Genomic DNA, 21,698 nt, shown 5'->3' with positions numbered 1-21,698 from the left:
CCCACATTTTAAATACACAGAGGCGCGCTCCCTTGTCTCTGACACGTGGCTCAGCCTGCTCCTAGTGGAAGCGCTGTTGGTCCAGAGATGAGATATCGCCCTGGAGAGCTCCCGTCCACATGAACGCATAAAGCGCAAAGACGCCGCGGAGTCGTTCGGTTCTGATGCTGCATCGGAACAAGAGAACCAATATCTCCACCGCATCGGATTGATCGGGGAATTTTTAATCAATGGATTGGCGTTCGAACGTAATTTTATCGCTCCAGGAGGGTTAGAGGGTTAAGAGCGAGAGCGCGCGTCGCTGAGTGAGAGACAGGAGCGAGAGACAGGGGGAGAGGGTGGGGAGGGTGGGACTGGGGGGAAATATATCGTTTCAGCCATGGAGCTCACCATGGAGAACATTCACAGCGTCTCCTCGCACTCCCAGGTGGGAGACCTCATGAGCTCTCATCACGCACGGCCGTCTCCGTCCCCAAGCTCCAATACCAGGAATCTGGTCTCGCACGCGCCCGGCGCACGGTCAGCCATGGTCACAGGCATGGGCTCGCTCATGGATGGCTCCGGCGGGGATTACCGGACAGACCCGTCCGGGCTCTCCGGTCACCTGCACCCGTCCATCAGCATGTGCGAAAACGGGATGAGCCTCAGCAACACGTACACCACCCTGACGCCCCTGCAGCATCTACCTCCAATATCCACCGTCTCGGATAAGTTTCACCACCCGCACTCGCACCACCACGCTGCCGCTCATCAACGACTCTCTGCCGGGAACGTCAGCGGCAGCTTCACGCTGATGCGGGAGGACCACCGGGGGCTCGCCTCCATGGGCAACTTGTACAGTCACTACCCCAAGGAGATGTCCGTTTCTGGAATGGGCCACGGCTCGCTATCCCCTCTCTCTAGCGGGCTGGGCTCTTTGCACAACTCCCAGCAGCCGCTTTCGGCATACGGTCCGAGTGCGCACCTCTCCGCCGAAACAAAGATGATCTCTCCGGTGACAGGTTTTGAGTCCCACGCCTCCATGCTGTCCCGAAGTGACCAAGATCACCTGGCGAGGAGTTTAGGCGGTCACGGCCACAGCATGATCTCCAACCTCAACGGCATGCACCACCACCCGCACAGTCATCTCCACTCCCAGGTGAACGGCGCGGTGATGCTCGGGGACCGGGATAGGCACGGCCACGGAGCCGGCCAGGGAGTAGCAGGCTCGAACGTCCAAGCGGAGGAGATCAACACAAAGGAGGTAGCTCAGAGGATAACGGCCGAGTTGAAGCGTTACTCCATCCCGCAGGCCATATTCGCCCAGAGGATCTTGAGCCGGTCGCAGGGGACCCTCTCAGATCTCCTAAGGAACCCCAAACCCTGGAGTAAGCTCAAGTCAGGCCGGGAGACCTTCAGGAGGATGTGGAAGTGGCTGCAGGAGCCCGAGTTTCAGCGGATGTCTGCTCTCCGGCTCGCCGGTAAGATACTTCCCTCTCTTAATTAATATTTCACATTACACATAATCAGTCTTAAGTAACAGCCAGCCCCTCCCAACGTTGTTTTTTAAACTATAACCAGGAACTAAAGCAGGTGTCTAAAAGATTCAGCACCACGGACAGCTCCACCGGGCAAAATAAAGGGCACAGAGGCAGAGCAGCTTCACCACTGAAATGAACTCCCTCTCTGTTTCCTACAACCCGAAACAAACAAGTCTTTACAAAACATAACAGGAGAGCGGGTTTAATTGTAGTTCATTTAGATCTCTGGAGACCAGTGATGTTTATGACTGCTTTGGGCGTGTACATTTGCGTTTAAGCGGGCCGTTGTTGTCTAAAATCGTAGGTCTATATTTTTGATCGTCACATAGCAAATCGCCATTGATTCACAATAAACCTCGAAATAGTTGCCCTCCCTCAACGCCTTCGCTCTCCCCCCCTGTCTCTCTCTGTCGGACCATAAACACAGCCGCGGCGGTGGTGCGACCACTGGGCCAACCAGTTGCGCGCAGGAGAAACGGGGTGACCCCAGGCTGCCTGATCAATACGCCAGTTCCCACTCTCCCTTTTAAATGTGGCACACGGATCGATACTCGTATCGGAGCTGGAAGACGCAATAACCTCACGGTCTCTCCGGCTTTTCATTTAGTACTCTGGTGTAAAAGCTCTAAATTTAGTCTCTGTATGATCGCTCCAACTTATTACTATAGTGTGAGGGTTTTACGCACGGGCAGACGCGTCCTCCACATGCGTTGTCAGTGGAGACAAAATTAAAATGTGACTTCAAATATCAGCAGAATGTCACTGAATTGATGGATGACGCATCTATTGCAATTGCAGATTAAAAATCTACTAAAAGACACAGGTTGTGTTATTGAAAATGTAAGTCCAACCCAGCCAATGATCCCTGGATCTGTTTCAAGGCAACGTTAAGCTCCATGAACAGTTGTGATGACATATTGATTGTAACTGGGACTGGGATTGGTTACAGGGACAAGGTATATGGACAAGAGAATATACAGAAGGTTTGAGTTTTTTATTATATTTTAGATGCTAAAAAAACTAAAACCTTGATGATGAGGAGTAGTAAAACATTAACTCAAATTTTCACTCAAAACTCAGAAGAAGAATAAATGTCAAATGAGTAAATAGATAGATTGATAGATAAATTATTAAGTTAACACGTAAACATGCAATCGTGATGTTTTGCATTTGATTCATCTCTTAATTCAAGCTCTTATTTTGGAGAACAGCCACACTTTGTAGATAGATAGATAAATAGACAAATAGATAGAAGGATAGATAGATAGATAGATAGATAGATAGATAGATAGATAGATAGATAGATAGATAGATAGATAGATAGATAGATAGATAGATAGGGATTAGAAGCCAAGGCTGTGAGTGTCATTAATAGTGTAGCTCCGTCCTTTCAGTGTTTGCCTGGCTTTGCACATAGGAGATCAATATGGCTGTTTCCCCTTCCCAACCCCCTTCTCTTCCTCTCCTTGGTGCTCTCCCTCTCTGTTTTTCTTTCTCTCCCTCTCTCTCGCAAGCATATGAAAAAAACATCCCAATTTTTTTTACTGGTTAACCTGGCAACAGGCCGGCAGGTTGTTGGGCTTGAAAATATCAAAAGCCAAACAATTAGCAGGAGGGCGATGGGAACATGTTTTATAAAGTCAAACAATGCACACAGCCATTTTCCGCCCCTTCCTGCTCCCTCTCTCTCCCTCTGTCTCTCTCTGTCTCTCTCTGTCTCTCTCTCTCTCTTATACCAGCTCCATCTTTGATTGCCCATCAAACTTGCTTGTGCCATGAAAGATTAATGCCAGTCTGCCGCTCCTCATGTTTTCTGAAGATTTCAAATGGACCAAATAGGGATGTACAAAACTTCCATCGGCACCCGCTGCTTAAGTGCAAAAGTGAAAAAAAGCTAAACTGGCATGTGGAAAAAGAGCTGGAAAAGCTGGGGAGATGCCATTGATTGAGTGAGGGCAGGCAGGTTTGGGCTTTGTGTGAACAGCCAGATAGAGGCAGGGTAGTGAAAGGATCAATACCGACCTTAATAATTGATAAGTATAAGGGAGAAGGAGAGGGGGGAGGAGAGAGAGTGGTAGTGTTAGCGCATGTAACAGCATCTTCTAGGTAAGCAAAGTCAGATCTGTGGTTAACAGTGGAGGACCACACACCATGGTATCGCTGCCTAAACAACACGGCTGAGGGCGTGTAAGTGGTTTTGAGGAACACTGTTTACACCCCAAACATCCTGTGAAATACCGATAGCACAGATCTGACATCATGTGGGGATAGTGTAGACTTACACAGCTGAAAACTCACATCAGAACACAAAGCAAGAAAACAAACCTATCTGGGAATTTGCTGCAAGGAGGTTGTAATATTTATAGTGAAACTTGCAGGGCAGGGAAGCTGATGTGTTAACACCAACATGTGAAGAGCATCTTACAGTAGACAAAGAGCATCAGAGCATCCAGTTGCCTATCGAGTTGTAGTAATGAGTGTTTTCTGCTCATGTCAGCGAATCCTTAAAGCAATCCAAGGTTGTGATGTCATTTGATTTTAAAGGTTGCTATGCTTTATGGGGATTGTAATATGTCTTTATGGAGGCATGCAAACACGTGTGTGTGTGTGTGTGTGTGTGTGTGTGTGTGTCTGTGTGAGTGGTTCCACATGCACATATGTGTGTGTGACTGGGTTATAGAGTGTGTCTGCACTATACATTGTTCAGGCTTATCTGACTCGTTCTGAATCGGTATTGATTTCCTCTCCTCTGCTCTCTTCGGCTCTCTCATTCTCTCTATCTCTCTCTCTCTCTCTCTCTCTCTCTCTCTCTCTCACTCTCTCTCTCACTCTCTCTCCTTCCCTCCCTCCCTGCCTCCCCCCTTCTGGCTCTTCTGGCTCTGAACCAGCAAAGCAGATCCTCTGCCTTCCACCGTGATTTCATCGCTGCTCTCTGGTCATCCCTGTCTCTGCAACTGGCATACCTCATCTTGCATAGCCATCACACTGGCACACAGCACGCTCAGTAAATAAGTGTTACCATGACACGACCTATACAATCTACATACTTTTTAACAAACTCAGTGAACAAGGTTGACATGCAGAAGCATATACACACTGTCAAACAACCTCCCGCCAAACATTTGAAACATCGTTTTATGTCATGCACCTAATGAAATAAGATATTTGTGGCACTAAATGACCAAGAACCACAGATTCATCCAAGATATGAGATAACAACCATGCATCTTATCTTAATGATAACAGCCTCACTTTGTTTTATAAAACATCGGTTAACTATACCTTCATGTCTCACACAGTTTAGTGTTAAAACATTTTCCAATTTTAACTTTATTATCCTCAAGGGGAAATTTATCACACAGGAAATGGTTTAATTGTTATATTATACAGTCTATAGTTCTATAGGAGAGACTTTATTGACATAAACACAGACATATAGACAGTTCATAAAGGCTGAATTTATTTTAGCATTTGAGCCTCATTTTAACATTATATCATAAAAATCCAGTTTTCATTTATTTAAAGAGAGTTGTTTTACAAATTTTATAAATGAAAATTATAATTAGAATAAACAATTTGAATTTTTATTAGTTTTTGTATGGCTTCACACGGGCTTACGTTCATATTTCAGAAAGCAAGCTGTTGGTATTCCGCCCAGGCCTCACATTTCTTTGTATTTCAGCCAAACATTGTTGTCACCATTCTCCGCAAATGAAAGATCCCACGAATATTTTTCCGAAAAGAAGATTTTAACAAATTTAAAATACGTCGCATTTAAATCCCTGTATAAATCGACCGCATCAGCAGCCTGTTGAGACAAAATGCATATTTTGTTTAATATCACACTTTTATCAATTGTTTGAGGCGTTTCAGAAACTAGTTTTTACGAGATTCGTTAAAAAAGTCGAAACTCCGCATGTCTGACAGAAGCTTGTGCTCTCTTTGGGGAAACGTAATAATAATATTTTGTGATTTCCGTGTTAAACAGAGCAGACAGGGGGGGGAAGTATGGATCAGCGGAGGTTTTATAGACTGTAGGTGTGCATGTGACAGACTGTGCAGCTGCCCATCACTCGTCTCAACACGACAACACAGGCTTTACATCGACAAAGAAACGAAAGCTTTCAAATAACCCGATCCTGGTCAATGGGGAGTGTTTTAAGGCTGAAGGGACGCTTTGCTGTCACCGCTGCTGTGTGTTCTTGTAATGCGGGTGTGGAGGAGGGGGGGGGGGGGGGGGGGCAGTTCGAGCGTCTTTTTTTTCTTCTTTTTTTTTTAAACTTCCCATCTATGAATGGGCCTATAATATGATCAATTGAATCAATAACCGTATCCATCTGAGGGGTGTGATTGACGCCAAACTGTTTCTCGCCTGCAGTAGTCCGTCCAGGGCGGGAGAGGGCCCGTCTCACCGCACACAAAGCCCGATCTCATCCCTCCGTCCAGGCGTCGACTACCACTAGCAGCAGCACGGTGCGGTTAGTTCACCGTCTGCCACCCTCCTCTCTCTCTCCCCCCCCCCCAACATCCCTCCCCTCCTGTGTCATCTGTACACACACCCACACACCTTTTAACCTTTTCTGTTTTCTTTAATTGTTAATTGTTAATTGTTTAATTGCCCACATCTCAGTTTCATGTGTGTTTAACGTGAACGAGACACTTTAAATGACATCCCGCTGCCATGTGACATTCACAAACTCTCAAAGAAAGATGGCCGAGCTCGAGTTCCTGGTCCTGTTGTTGTGTAATTCCGCCTGTTACACACTGTAGCTATAATCAACTGTTGTTATTCTTGACTGCGAGTGTGAGGAAATGAAAGTTAAAGGCCTCCTCTCATCAACAAAAATATATGTTTTGCATTCAAACTCATATGTTGAAGAGGGAAAGATATGTGAACAAGTCTGTTGATCTGGAGTCAGTGATAATGGACATTTCAATGATTATAGCACTCTTGTTTCTGGTAAAGAACAACATTTTGCATGTACATTTTTTGTTTTTCAATTAAAGGGCAGCAATACATGTAGTTTTGAATTTGCTATTCGCTAATCAAACTAGTTTGAGGAAACATGAAACATACTGAATGAACACCAGTGGGTTTTGCTTTTGGTTATAAATTCCTCTCACATACTGACATGTGCTGCAATAACAGGCACAAAAAAAAAAAAATCCACCCACTCGTCTTCACATGTAAGTGCACGGTCAGTACAATGGCAGCCATTTAAGTGATAAAGCAGAGCTGCTCTTAAAAGGAGCCACGAGTGCAACTTAACACGCTGCACAGCCAGCGAGTTAATCTTTGGACCCACAAGAGGTCGAGATTAAGCAAAGTGGCAGTTGGCTGATACCTTTAGCATCGTTGACACCAGGGGCGTATGAAAGAGGCGACGTGAGCAAGTGCCACTTGAGACCGCAGAGTCGTCCCCTGCCTTGTCTCTTCAGAAACGCTCATTTGGTAATGAGGCACCTAAAGATAGCCCACAAACGTGTGCTGCTCGTCTCCTGAGGGGTGTCTTTAATGAGCAGCTCCCTCTTTGCCCTTCCCCCTGGTCCTATTCATTGCTGGGGATGTCCACGGGGCCAGAGGACTCTCATTTGATATGGACCTATTGATTATCTGCGATATGTATTGACCATGCAGGTTCGCAGGCCTTCTGCTAACTCCCCTGGCTTCACTTGGTTAGTGCTGCTGTGGAGGCCTCCGAGCCACGGAGCCGCACTCGGGCTGATGGAGGAGAACCGGAGTGGTGTTGGCATTGTAAAATGGCCGGTAGCGCGAGTTGTTCGAAAACAGGCATTACATATTAAATTATCACTATATTAGCACTAGCATTCAGTCATTACATTAGGGAGTATTGAGTTGGGTTGGAGACAGCACTTAAAGAGCCGTGAGGAGATTCTGGCATGGCTGGGCCTGAACCAATTGAATAAACGTTCCATGAAATGGTTCTGAGGTGCAGATCAATCAATATGGGGGGCTATCAATCTGAGGGCAAATTAAAACAATTGAGAAAAACAAGCGGAGTTGAAGAAGTCGACGAGGGATGGAGTGATGTATCAGTGGAGGCTCTGCTGCAGGGACAAACACGTCACCTCCATGTGCTGCCGTTGGGGGTGGAGGTGTGTGTGTGTGGGGGGGGGGCGTCCTGTAATTATGCTTTGCTTGCAGTAACAAAGCATGAACAATGGCAATTCAAACACATGCACGCTCACACACAGGCATGCATGCATACACATGTGCACATTTATATTGATCCCCCCCCCCCCCCACACACACTGCCCACTCACAGTCAAATCTGTTTACTGCTGTTGTCTAAACCTGCTGTAAAGTCATCAATCATTTGCATACACCACCTCCACACAGGAGCCAGCTTTATTCCCTCTCTTCCCCTTCATCTCCCCCCCACCTTTTCCTCCTCCACACATGTGCACCAACACATCAGGACTTTGTTTATTTGTCTCAGGCACGCCCACAGACCATACCTCGTGCACACGCACACTTTTCTCCATTCTTAATAGCCCCAAATAAAAAACAACCAGGGTCACAGATGAGAGACATCGTTGTGTCCTCCTCCAGAGCTCTCAGACTGGATGACTGCCACATCTCTCTTTTGTTCTTCCACAGATAAACAATTTCTATCTGTCTGTCACGAAGCGCGCTCTTGAGCTATATTACCCAACACACACACACGCACGCACACACACACACACACACACACACACACACACACACATACACACACACACAGGCATGCACGCACGCACACACACCTCGGGTCTCGCGGATCGATGGGGATCGATCGGGTGGGGAAGGGAGCCCTGATTACTGGACCACGTGTTCGGGAGAAAACCGCGGAAAATCGATCATTGCAGCTTTTTAGGGCAGCAGAACAGAACAGACTCCCTCCAGTCTCCACAGCCGGGGAGCCGAGCCATCTGACGGTGCATCCAGGCACGGAGGAGCGCTTCTTTATCAGCATTTCACATCACGCTCCTCCGGTTTCAACACACAGGCCCACAGTGAAAACAATTTACCCCCCATAGCCTCATTTAGCCCCAGGAGAATTTCATCATTACAGAGTGAAGGTAGTTTCTTAGTGACGATTAAAATATAGAATAAATGAATTACAATATACAACACTAAAATATACAATCAGCACACTTTACAAGTCTGCAGGGATCAAAAACCCATACACACTTTGGTTTGATCCCAGTGATTCCAAGATGAGTACCATGTGTCATCATACGGAAGTGGGCCACTTCAGGCAGTGATGATGCACCTCTGGCCTTTTGGCCCAGACAAAATGGACAAAGTGGCCCACTTGTAATGTAGCAATCTGTAATCTGCAGGTGAACCTTAAGTTGCGGACTTGTTAAATAGCAAATGTAGCTCAAATGTATGTTTTGACAAACTATCAGCACTCTAGGTCAGGTGTAACCCGTGGTAAATAGTGAATATGGCTCAAATAGCACAAAACAAATTCTTGCCAACATTTACCCCTTTGCTTGACATGGGATATTGCTATGGCTTACATGAAAAGTGGGAACATTATTAACACAAACGTGATACTCGCACTTGTTCCATCTTGGAAACTTGAGCAAAATGACCTTACATAACATAACACTTAATCTACTCGACTCTTTTATCCAAAGCCACTTAAAATAAGTGCATTCAACCATGGCGGTATAAAAAACCCACAACAACAAGAATCATGTACGTTATGATTCTAATTGCATTATTATGATGTGCCACCACAACCTTTTTGCATTGCTGTAGCCACACCACAAGTACACAGCAGGCTCTAAAAAGTGCTCTTCTGTACATAAAGAACATTTGTGTGCGGGGTAAAATTACACTGAATAGTTCAAACAGAATATAAACAATTTAACTCGTCCTTCCTCCATGTTGTGGCCATTGCACTGACTGAAAATGATGCTTGTTGTGGTTTTGTAAGTTGTGGTCCATTACCCACCCACTTTATATCACTGATATCTATCTGCTTATGGCTTAGTGCCCTCTGTAAGTTTTTAAATTGATTTCACAGCCTACAGACTGACCTCTGTTTTCCCTTCATGTCACCGCACCGTGAATCTTAAATTATCATCCTCCCCTTTTTTGCAAGTTGTAGACAGACAGGGGACATAAAGAAATTGATCAAAGGAGAGCTCGAAATCTGGATGCTGAAGTTCAGTTGCTCAAAAATATGCAATTTTGCATCCGCAAGCTTTATTGTGAGTGTATAGTTCATGTTTGTGGCAAAACGTATGATTTAATTAGTTTGTCTCTAAGGTGCAAAAAATCGAAACAAACAGAGTCTTGAATCTGCGATGTTGGAGTGTACTCGATCACACCGACACAAAGAGCTTTCTCACCAGTTTGAAGCTGCTGTGGACAAACACCTATAGTCCACATTTAAAAGTGAAGAGAAGATAAAGCCAATCGACTATCATGCAAGCTTCAGATGTATTTTAATACCAAGTGTGAAAAAAAGGACATGTTACAAAAATGCACACAATTTAAAGGCTAAATTATGCAAAAGCCGCTTTTATTCTTTGAAGGTGGAGCTGCTTGGGGAGACTGGGCTAGGTGAGATTTCATGATTAAATATCTCAGTTTTCGACATCTTGCTTTACTTTCTGCCTTTTCACTTTCCACTCTCTCTTTTATGTCGCCTCCATCCTCTCCCCTCACATGTCACTTTATAAGCTCATGATATAGGCATACTTTACATTTGAGCAAGTAATCAAACCCAATTAAATTAAATATTAAAATTCACAGAACATTAAACATTCATTATTTTTCCTATTCAATCTTGCATCCTGTTTCACCCTCTGATTCTTCCCTCACTCAGTTCAATGTCTTTGTTATTTTCCTTTAGGTCATCATCAGGCCCCTAAAACATCCAAACCTGACCATGTTGTCATATATTGCATCATTTGTTTCTCCACTATATGCTCTATTGTGTAACCTTACAGGAACTTTGAATATCTCAGTAGCAATAAAACTCTCCTCTCTGTCCGTCTTCTCTCCTCTGCCTGTCCCCCCCTCCCTTCTCTCTCCAGCATGTAAACGTAAGGAGGAGGACCGAGGACGAGAGCGTAGCCAGGTGCCAAAGAAGCAGCGACTGGTCTTCACCGACCTGCAGCGTCGCACCTTGGTAGCCATCTTCAGAGAGAACCGCCGCCCCTCCAAGGAGATGCAGATCACCATCTCCCAGCAGCTGGGCCTTGAGCTCACCACCGTCTCCAACTTCTTCATGAACTCACGCCGCCGCTGTACGGACCGCTGGGGCACAGAGGAGCTGGGCCACGGGATGCACGGCCACATGCACACGCCTCACGGAAACAACAACTCACAGATCCAAGCCGGTACCTCCTCTGCGTCCACGTTTTCTAAGGCCTGACGGTGGCAGGACAGATTGTTGAACGGATGCACGGGGGATGGAGGGGATGGGGGGTTTCTCACTGAAGCAATGGGCTGCTACTCTGATCCTGCAGCGCTTTAGAATGTGTATTTCAGATCATCTGATTCATCTGCTCACAGTGCTGAGGACTTGTGCAGATGAATCGGATCTTCTCAATCCTCGTGTTTTTCTATGAATTTGAATGTTATTCTCGTAGGGGCCTCACATGCATCTCAAATTGTGACCCCTGAAACCAAAGATCCAGTAGCTTTCCACCCACTAGCTTAAAATAATCCACCTGAAAACCAAAGAAAATCCATCCACCTTCAAACACCGCACTGTGGGCCTGGCAAGGGGAGGATGAGGGGGGGTCAGGTTTTTAAACACACCAAAGAATCACTCATGACAAGGAACCGGTAGCTTTAAGACAGGGAGCCTTTAACCGCCGCACGTTGCTCTTCACAAATCAGACAGAAATCAGACAGCACATGTTTCTGTTGGGCCGTGATCAACCACTCGTCATTTCAGTAACACGCACTGTGGCTGATTGAAAGCTGCGTGTGTGTGTCAATTGGCTAGGTCCTTTTGACCCTCTTACCACACACACACACACACACACACACACACAAACACACTTCAATTTAGCAGCTCTGCATCACTGCGTGCGTGTGCCATGCGTGTGCAATGGTCACGTCCTGCATGTGATCCAGGGGTGTAATTCCTCTGCAGTGATTCCCCTGCTCCACTTCAGAGTAACAGCGCCACCTGCTGTCCGTTCAAACCACCTCTGGACATGTTGAGAGCTTGTTGCCGTAGTCTCAACTCACATCTCCGGCAGGCCCACACCACATCACAGCCTGCACTGCAGATTTCTAGTAGGACACTACGAGTCAAGCATAAGTGTAGCCCCGCAGACACCAAACACACAAGACATCCTTTTATACATATAAGAATGTTTATTTCTTAAGACTTGTTGTATGGCTACACATGGCCACAGCCCGTGTAGCCACATGAGAGGGTAATTTCAGGTTAAGAGGAGAACAATCAAACTGGGACGACGCTCCCCACGTTCCAAAAGGTGTCGTCCCGGAGTGTAGGGAGTAAATGGGGGGAGGGGGGGGGGGGGGGGTCTGCCCTGTTCTAGTGGCCAAACGCAGAGGTCAAACGTCACAATATAGGATCCCGAGTGCCAATGATGTTTGCCTCTTTATGATAATCAGAGAACAGGCGCGGCCCGCTCCTTCGCCACGGGCCCCACTGTGTCTGGCCTGCGTCATTACAACTTTCAGACTGCGAGCACTATACGGGCGTGTAGCCTGTTCCATACCTCAGAACCAAACATTGACGCGGCGTGAAACACAATGAAAAATGTCTGTAAATAGTCTTTGAGTTCATCTCTCTCTTGTCTTATCTATTCTCTATTTATCTACTCTCTTGCTATCCCCCTCCTGTTGTGACTTTCTCTTTTCGTTTTCCCTCCTTACTATTGATGCGGGTAAAATCAGTACCATAGACACATGGTTTCTCTCGTGACTATTGTGCTATGCTGTGCTGAAACTATATGTAAAGAAGCACCTTGTCAACCAAATGTAAAAAAACTTAAATATTGAAAAAAAAAGAAGAAGAATCAACACGTCATAGACTGATCCTATGCACAGACAAGGAGGAGATACCACAAGTGACTAACTGTGCATATTTGTGAATACCTGTGTGATGGACCGTCTGGACCTCTTCCTTGATCTCTGAACTTTGACCCCCTTTGAACTGGACTGTCACTGCATTCCTCTGCTGATAGTGTGTTTTGGTTACCATGAGAAGCGCCTCATTTTATCTATGCCTTTTTATTTCTTTCTTTCGTGGGCTAAGCCACTGGTTGTGTAGCATCTTGTAGCGGGAGATAATCATATTAGAGAGGAGACGCAGACAGAAGGAAGAAGGGGGCAGCCGAGGAGGCAGGAGCACCAGGCAGGAGGCCCGTCATCAGACTGGTAGGAACCCTCCGGATGACATTCCTCTGCAGATCAGGTTCTGGTCGTGATGTGGTGCACTATAACTGATTCCATGTCCGAGGTGTCATGCAGGACTTCTACTAGAGTCCAGATGGGGAAAACATTGTAGACTTTTAGTGCAGATGATTGAAAATCAGACACAAAACCAAAAACTGTAAAAAAAAAAAAAGATGGACGACACGTCTGTACTTTCTCCCGCTATCTGGAGATGAAGCCAAAATATTCTGGATATGAATGCTGCCATCTTGCAGATTTGGAGGCAGAGTCTGAGCAGTAGCAGTCGGGGGATGGACCTGTGATGGCGAGGTTCCAGCGGTATACATGCTTGACCAATCATGAGGCAATCTGAGCTGTCATTCACATACCGTCAAATAGCTAACTAAATCAGTGTGATAAGGCCAACCTACAATGACCAAAACCATCTTTTTGAAAAATATATCTAAAAAGTATTTTTTCATTTGGTTCATATTCAATCAACTAACATGGAGGAGGCAGGGTTTATGAATTATCACTGTAGGTGGCGATCCAGATGCTTTGGCTTCTTTCTAAGGGAGAAATGTTGTCGTCTGTCTATACATACGGTCTATGCCCAAAACCAGAGAGTCATGGAAACAGCTGTGTGCATGTGTGTGTGTGTGTGTGTGTGTGCGTGTGCGTGTGCGTGTGCGTGTGTGTGTGTGTGTGTGTGTTGTGTGTGTGTGTGTGTGTGTGTGTGTGTGTGTATGTGTGTCTACCCTCTCAGAATAGAGTGGACTGTGACAGCCATCAATACCAAAGATACTTCAAGCATGCTGAGTTCACACTGGACTTGGGACATGCACACAAGCAAACACAACACGAATACCAACACACACAATGCAGATTCCATGATGGGTGCAGATACGCTCCTATGTGCACATACACACAGACACACAAACAGAGCAGTCGTGCCGCATGGCAAACACACAGAGGTGTTTGTTATGTGGGAAGAGTTGAGTGCCTTTTTCCTTCAACCAGGGGTTGGACTGCTCTGAACACGCACACACACACACACACACACACACCACAGGTGATCACACAAGTGAAGGGGGGCACACACTGGGTGAAGGGGGGAGAAACACTGGAGAGTTCCTCATGACGTTAAAAAGCCACTTTTGTTTTGAAAGGACTAACTAGTTTCCCCCACAATTATGGGAAAAGATTGTTTACCGCCATTTTTTAAAAACATATTGATAAGATGTCATCTAACTGAGTCCCCTCCATGATACACACACACACACACACTCCCACCAGAGATATTTTTGTGTAATTTATAATCGGAGTGTGGGTGTGTGTGTGTATCTGGCAGTTTACAAAGCCCTCTGATTTCACTGACTCAAATCTGAACCTTCTCTAAAATCAACCAATGAGCACCCACCGGTGTACCCCCCCCCCCCCCCCCCCCCCCATCCAAAACCTCTTAGCTGGTCCCTGCGTCCAGGTTGGCATCGCAGCGAGGCAGCCACGTGTAGACAATTCATCTCGATATACCTCAAATCTTTATTGTAAAGGTAATGTAGTGAAACAATAATGACAATGTTTAGCAATGAGAGTGACATTGAAGTCACACGGCGACATGATTGTTCTGTTTTGTATTTCTTTAAAGGAGAGTGTGTCTTATGGTTTAACATCTTTTTTAGTCATTGTTGTAGGTTTGCACGCCGTCCTTTAAGAGAGAGACTAAGAAAGAAACAGGTGGGAGGAGTATACAGGGAAAAGATGGAGGGTAATTAATCATACATGGCCAAGAAGGAAAGAAATCAGAAAATGTATCATGAATAATAATTGAAAACATCAGATAAGATGTCAAGGACACTCTCCTTTCTGTTTTACATCACTTTTTGGCTTCTTTTGTGTTGGAAGATTGTCTCCTATGTGTGTTAAAGTGATTTCCCATATTTAAAAAAGAGATCCAGCCGAAGCACCTCTGTTATTAGGGGTGTGATGAGCAATTCTTTTATGCATGGATTCTATATAAGTGTATATAAACTGCAGGATGAACTGTACCTCTACAGGTGGAGGAGAGGGGGAGAAACAGGGAGAAATCTACTGGTTTGGGTTTCCAAATGATCTTTACATTCTGTTTTACCTCTGTTGTCCTTTATGTGCTTTTTGTGTAGTTGTATAAAAATGTGTATTTGTATGTGTATCAGCTTCATCACTGTGTCTCCCGCCACCCCCACCCCTCCGTTGTAACCCCCTCTTCACACTTCCACCGTCTGTATCTGTATTTACCGCTTGTTTCATCACATAAGTGTGAGCGTGAGTCTGTGTTTGAGTTTCCCTGTTTTGTTCCCGTGTTTCCGCTCCAATCTGATTTCGATCGGCCCGGGTGTTTGTCTGCTTCGGGAGGCTAAACAAACAGACAGCCGGGCAGCGGAAATACGGTTTCTTCCACTGCATCAAAATGGGATCATTTGCTTCCCCCCCCCCCTTCAGACAGACCACGTAGCTCTGGAAGCCCCAGTGTCGATGTTCTCTTCCTCTTCCCTTACCAATCAATCAATCAGAACCAAGTGTCTTTGTGATGGTAGAAGACAATCAATTTCAAATAGAGCAGAGACAGAGTGGGGAAAGATGGAGGGAGAGAGAAAGAGAGCGATGGAGGAGGGCAGAGAAGCTGGCTGCACAGGAGAGATGGGAAGAACGGTGGAAGGACGGCTCTCAGATGGATCGGTGTGTATGTGTGTGTGTGTGTGTGGTCACCTTTAACCTCTTCAGAATGACCTCTACAGTGGGGGCCAAGGCACACAGGACCCTCCCCCGGCTATGAGGGAGGTGGTGGTGGGGGGTCTGGCTTGTTAAGTGGACATCTAATCGAAGATTTTGATCAAATGCCTGCACACGCACACACACATTCACACACACACATGCACACACACACGAAGACACACACACACCCACACACACACACCACAGAGCCTTTCTTCTGACGTTCATCTCAGACATACAGTGCATCTTCCAGCTCTGCCCTCATCCTGTGGAGTTAGAATCAAGTCATGGGACAAGTAATCCACTAAGTGAAAACCAGTATGGGTAAATTGTGTGTTTTGACTAAAACAAATAAAAAAACAAGCAATTGGCTGACTGGCCTTTCATTTTCTGTCTGATGGTCTCTTACCGTGGTGCTCTTTTGCCATCTGGTGGCGAACATCTGTACATCATATGATGAACATAGGACTATATGTACTTTTGGTCAAGGGCTTCATGGTTTGGTCTAAGATTAGTAGTTCAAAATAGAAAATATACTTCTATACTTAGTAGCACTAAGTATTTCACACACTCATTGATGTCAGTTTTCTATTCGTGCAAGAATGTTCACTAGATTCATTTACTATTCTCTGGGAAATCATTGAAAATGTAGAAAATGTCCTACCTCAAAACTTCTAGATTCCCCCCCTTATTTACACTTCCCAGAACCACACTGCCCCCCCCCCCCCCTCCCCCCCACCACCAAGTTTTGTGGTCATTCAGTCATTTTAGTGTAATCTTGTAAGAAACAAACATGCAGACGAACCAACAAACAGACAGGGGTGAAAACATAACCTTATCTTAAAGGAAACTAAATGCTTCAGCACCAGGTGGCCCTTAAGTCCATCACACAGCTACATTTTGAGCAGAAACCTAAAAGAAGGTTTATCATCTCATATGGATTTTATATTTTCACCATGGACTTTTAAATTTGTTATTAAAATTGCGTACATTTTTATTTATTATTGCTCATTTGGTTTAACAATTGTAAAATAAAAAAATGCTCATTCTAAATCTGTAATGAAGGGTTAGGGTCCAAGTGTCAGGTTAAATAGACAACATCTTTTGTCTGTTTGACAGCAGCGGAAATGAGCTGTTAATACAACACTGGCATGTCGTCGACTTTAAGGCTTGTTTAGACATTTGTAGGCAAAGAGTTACTTATGTACACATCCAGCAGTTAAAGAACAACACTAGCATTATTCTGGATTTGGCTTTACTCCTCTTTTAGTTTTTTGCACAACACCAACTCCTGAAGGAATCGTCTGACTCTCCAGCTAAATGCTGCACAACGTTCACCAGCTATAATTGATATCTGTCTCTGTGATGCAGCTTTTTGGTTGAAAACAGTTTCCTGCTGCTGCCTACATGAGAATGTTGAATAATGTTGCTTATTAAACCAATGACCCTAGGGATGTTGAAACCTCCTGAGAGCTGAGGACACTTCTGTGTGGTTTTGTCAACATGAGCCACCTCTTTCACATACAAGTGGTACAACACATAATTTATATCTACATATATCTATATTTATTCCAATTTACATTTTCTTGTGTTTTTAATGTTCAACACTTTCAGTTTCACATTTATTCTCAAACATACAACGATCATATTGAAGTTGTGTAACGTGTATGTGTGTGTGTGTGTGTGTGTGTGTGTGTGTGTGTGTGTGTGTGTGTGTGTGTGTGTGTGTTTTCTTAACCTCAGCCCTTCGGTTTAAACGTGACACAAGCCAACAACAAAGAGGGACACAGGACGCAGCTGACAGAGTCACATCATGCTTTTATGACGAAAAGGGAGTTCATTTACAAGACAGACGGTATATAAAACATACATTGAAATAAAAAAAAGTGATCTTGTGTGTGTCTTTTATAGACAAGTACATTATTGTCATGTCCCTCCCTTTGAGACCAAGCAGCCATGGGACTGAGCACAATGTGGGTGATCCCTGGAGAAAAGAAGCAGCATGTTAAATCCTATATATTTCTATACCTACACTATTTACAGTTCAACAGTCATTTTCCTCTGTCAGACATGGCAAGGAGGTCTACAGATTGGATGACGTGATATGGCTAATATACCTAATATGTACAGTTTCTGTTTCTTCCCATCCAAGGATCAACACATCCAGAATAGAAATGTGACAACTGAGGTGCAGTGAGATGTCCGTGAAGCCAGAGAGGAGGAGAGTCCAAATTTGTTTCTTGCTCTTTAACAGTCACTATTGTGAAATGTACAACTTTTCTGCATATATTAGCTCTGTATTTAATTGGAGCGCTCAGCACCCATTCCTAGGTTTCATAAGTCACTAATGGACGCGTAAAATATGCACAAGTGCAAAAAATAAAGTGATCAATGAAACATTTTCTGAAATTTATAACGAGGTCGGTGCCAGGCTGATAGAGAGAGAGGGCGAGAGCGAGAGAGAGAGAGAGAGAGAGAGAGAGAGAGAGAGAGAGAAAGAGAGTGAGGATAAGTTGACCCCATCCTAATTTGAGAGATACACTTCAGTATTTTCCATTAGAGGGCTCCAACAAATACAGAGCTAAACCAAAGACACTTTCCTCTGAGGAGTAGGGGAGGCGAGAGAGCGTCACGTCGGCTCAGACCTGGAGAATAAAGTCGGAATCCGGCACCATCTCGTTCTTAAAGAAGGAAAATTGTCTTGAAACGGTACAATGGAAACCTAGGAATGAGTGCCAACCAGGTCTGGGAGAGCTCTGCACACCTCCTCCTACTCCAGATGGATTCTGGGTCAGTGACGAGGTTCAAGATAGATCAATGTAAGTATGCCATTAATAATCCTATCCCCCATACTGCATTGATCAGTCCCACCGTCCTGCTTGGAATATCAATCGCTTTATCTACAGTTTACACATTTGAACGGATCCTCTGTTTGTGTGTGCGTGTGTGTGTGTGTGTGTGTGTTCAATCATCCCAAGTGAAGAAAGAATACAGTTTCTCTCGTGAGATGAACGCTTATTTAACCGTATCCGTAAACGCAGGTGCAACACATTTGGATGGCCTCACATGCTCTTTTTTCCACCAGTCCCATGGCCAGCGACAATGGCACCCATCGCTCTCCGTACAAGTGCAGGTGAGAGTTTGGCAAGACCAATCACTGTTTACAAAAGGCATGCATAGATTAAACCTGCTAAGACCACGAGAGAGAAAGAACCGATCAGTTGGCGACCAGCTCTCGGTCCTGTACAGAGAAACAATGATGTAGTGATATTTGAGTCAAGGTTGGGGGGGGGGTCATTTGTCAAGAATCTGTCTAGAACCAGGCCAGGTTTGTTGCTCTTGATCAGAGTGGGAGGCCTGTCCTGATAACGCCTCTGCCCACACAGGCGCCCCGAGAGCAAGGCATTGCTCCGAGACACCCAGAGCGCAGAGGAGATCATCACGTTATGGCTATGACACAATCAGCGAAGCACTGACCTGTGAAACTAACAGTCAATTTGCTCTCGTAAGTGTTTCACTGTATGAGACCCAGAGCTGTTGGTTTATTTTCCTTCCACATACAATACTGGTACAGCAGCTGCAACAGTATGGTCCCAAGTTTTTGCCGTTGCTCCCTTCGACCACTGGGGGTCAGTATTGCCACGTAGAAAGGGGGAGGGGGGGTGGGCACTCGCACTTGCTCTGGTCAAGGTTAAGATGGAGCGGTCACTGTCCAAGGTGCTCTAAATAAAAGAATCCTTCAGCAATGCTCCGCTACATGTCGGGTCACACGTCGTATTTACATATTTCTACTCAACAGATTTCAAAGAGCTGAGATAATAAGCCAAGTAATCACCCAGTCAGCTGAGCTCACTCCTCCGTCATCCCATTACTGCTCCTCTCAGCTCATCTCAAGTCTAATCCAATCAAAACAGCAGCTGTAGGATCTGGAGTAAGAGATGGATTCATTTAGGGCCAATATGGAGTCAGGAATGACAGAAGGCTGCAGAGACGCCTTCTTAAGGGTGAGGCTGGCATTTTTACAAAGCCCCCTTAAAATGTACGCTTCAAAAAACTGATGAATCATACATGTTTGGCTGGTTAGGACGCCATGGTTGTCAGCGTCTGAGGGTTTATTTTATTTTGGTCTGCATATATCTGAAGCGTCCACCCCCCCCATGGAAGGCATCCCTAATAGTACTGTTGCTGCTGTATATGGGGTGTCTAGACTATGCTTCACCAACCCGAGGCAAGGTCGAACCACAGGAGGTGGCAGGGGGATGCTCAGCCTACTTTCTCAAGAATCACGACCCAGGAGAAGAATCAGGCTCGAGCTTTTCGCTGGTATCTACAAACACCAAAGAGTCTGCTTTGCCTCAAAGGCCGCGCACACTGGCACCTTGTTCTTCTGAAGAGAACGGCTGAAGAACTGTCCTTGCTCAATCAATTCAATGACTAACGTAATCAGAAAACAAATAGTTTAAGTAGCAGGAGCATTTAGTAGGAAGGGAACTGAGTGCCTTTCACTTGCAAGGACTTGTGGAGCCTCAAATTATAAAAGTGCTCATTTCCAACCCTGACCAAAGGTTAGTGTGAAAGGTCTGCTCTCATAGCGAGTGCAGAAAGTGACTGAGGCCCCACAACAAACCCAACTGAAGACCCCCTTTCTACATGTGACAGTTAAAGTGACAAGATGTCAGCAGAGAAAATACATACATTTACAGTCCATGGGTTTTCATATCCAGAGAGAGGTCCCAGAGTGGCACTGTGCAGAGCGGGAAAGTTCTGCAAATGGTCTGTAGGAATGGGCAGGGTGTGAAATGGGTATCAATGTTCATTCTTTTTTTTTCTTTTTTTCATTTAGGAACCTGGGTCACCCCTTCCATCTTTTGTCTCCTACGATCCGACCGATGCTCCATGTTCGATGGCACCATGAGGAGCAACAAATCATAGCACGACAACACCGACTCACCGACCGCACAGAACACGTGTCTACTACCACACAACCATACTCCAGCCTAATACTGTGAACAGGGACAACAAGGGGTCGGGAAGAAATGCAGAGAAGACGGGACACATTAAAGAGGGGAGGAGAAAAGGGAGGGAGAAGGACAAGATCATAAAACGAAACACACCCTCATCTATGCTTACATTTGTGATTGATGCCTACACAATAACACCATCAACAATCACTGCAGACATTCTCATTGTCTTCTAAACCTACATTCCACTGAGAAATACCAGGGAATGGAAACATAAAACAGGGGGTTGGCTCAGGGAGGGGAAACGTCTGTGAGGGCAGCGTCCTGTTCTCAACACCGGGCGAGCCAAAAACCGGCCGTCGACACAGTTAAAAGCGATGTTTAAAAAAAAAAAACAGGCCAATGTATTCATCTATTCTCATTTGGCCTCATGCATTTTTAACGAGTCTTCAGTTATTCATCCTGACACAGAAGTCGAGGTTTCATCATTCTTCACCAGGGACAAAGATGGAGATTGCAGGATCTATTTTGCAAAAAGTTTTCAAGATTTGAGGCTCATTTATACATGGGCCAAATTAATCCCAACCAGTTTAAACTGTGTTGGACGTGTGCTTTAGATCTGTGGATCAACTTTTTTAATGATCCTTTAAAGTGAAGCAAGACTATTAGAAACCCCTATAATGAACATATAAGAGTCTTTCTTCTATTGCCATTTAGCCATTTAATGTTATTTAAAAAACATTATAGAATTGGAGGACTGCAATTTTGAATCTCTAGTTTACATCCATCGTAAATGACATTCTGATTAAAGGCCTTTGTACATGAACGGCAAGACAGATAAATGTCAGGAAATAGTGCAGGCGAAATTTTGACTCACGTGTCAATTCACATTAACCGCAATGCAGGTCAGCGAATACATGATGAGAATTAAAAAATAAAAGGGATCATCAAGATAATCCGGTGTGTTTACACCCTGTTTTTTTTTTCAGGGTGTCTGGATTACAGGATGTCTGTCGGACATCACAGACCTGCTGCAACAGCTGGCACCGTAGTTTTATCTGAAGTATTGGATAAGAA

General features: G+C 45.0%; 1 protein-coding gene across 1 annotated transcript; it reads left to right on the top strand.

Moving 5' to 3' along the window:
* The first annotated feature begins 379 nt into the window (after positions 1-379).
* Positions 380-10,921, top strand: onecut3b (one cut homeobox 3b). The gene is made up of 2 exons (XM_053438533.1): positions 380-1,460; positions 10,581-10,921. The coding sequence occupies exons 1-2, from the start codon at positions 380-382 to the stop codon at positions 10,919-10,921; spliced, it is 1,422 nt and encodes a 473-aa protein (XP_053294508.1).
* The last annotated feature ends 10,777 nt before the right edge of the window (positions 10,922-21,698 follow it).

Source organism: Pleuronectes platessa, chromosome 13 (assembly GCF_947347685.1).
Source record: "Pleuronectes platessa chromosome 13, fPlePla1.1, whole genome shotgun sequence".
Lineage (NCBI taxonomy): Eukaryota > Metazoa > Chordata > Actinopteri > Pleuronectiformes > Pleuronectidae > Pleuronectes > Pleuronectes platessa.
The sequence above is the reverse complement of the archived record's forward strand: the minus strand, read 5'-3'. Positions and strand labels throughout refer to the sequence as shown.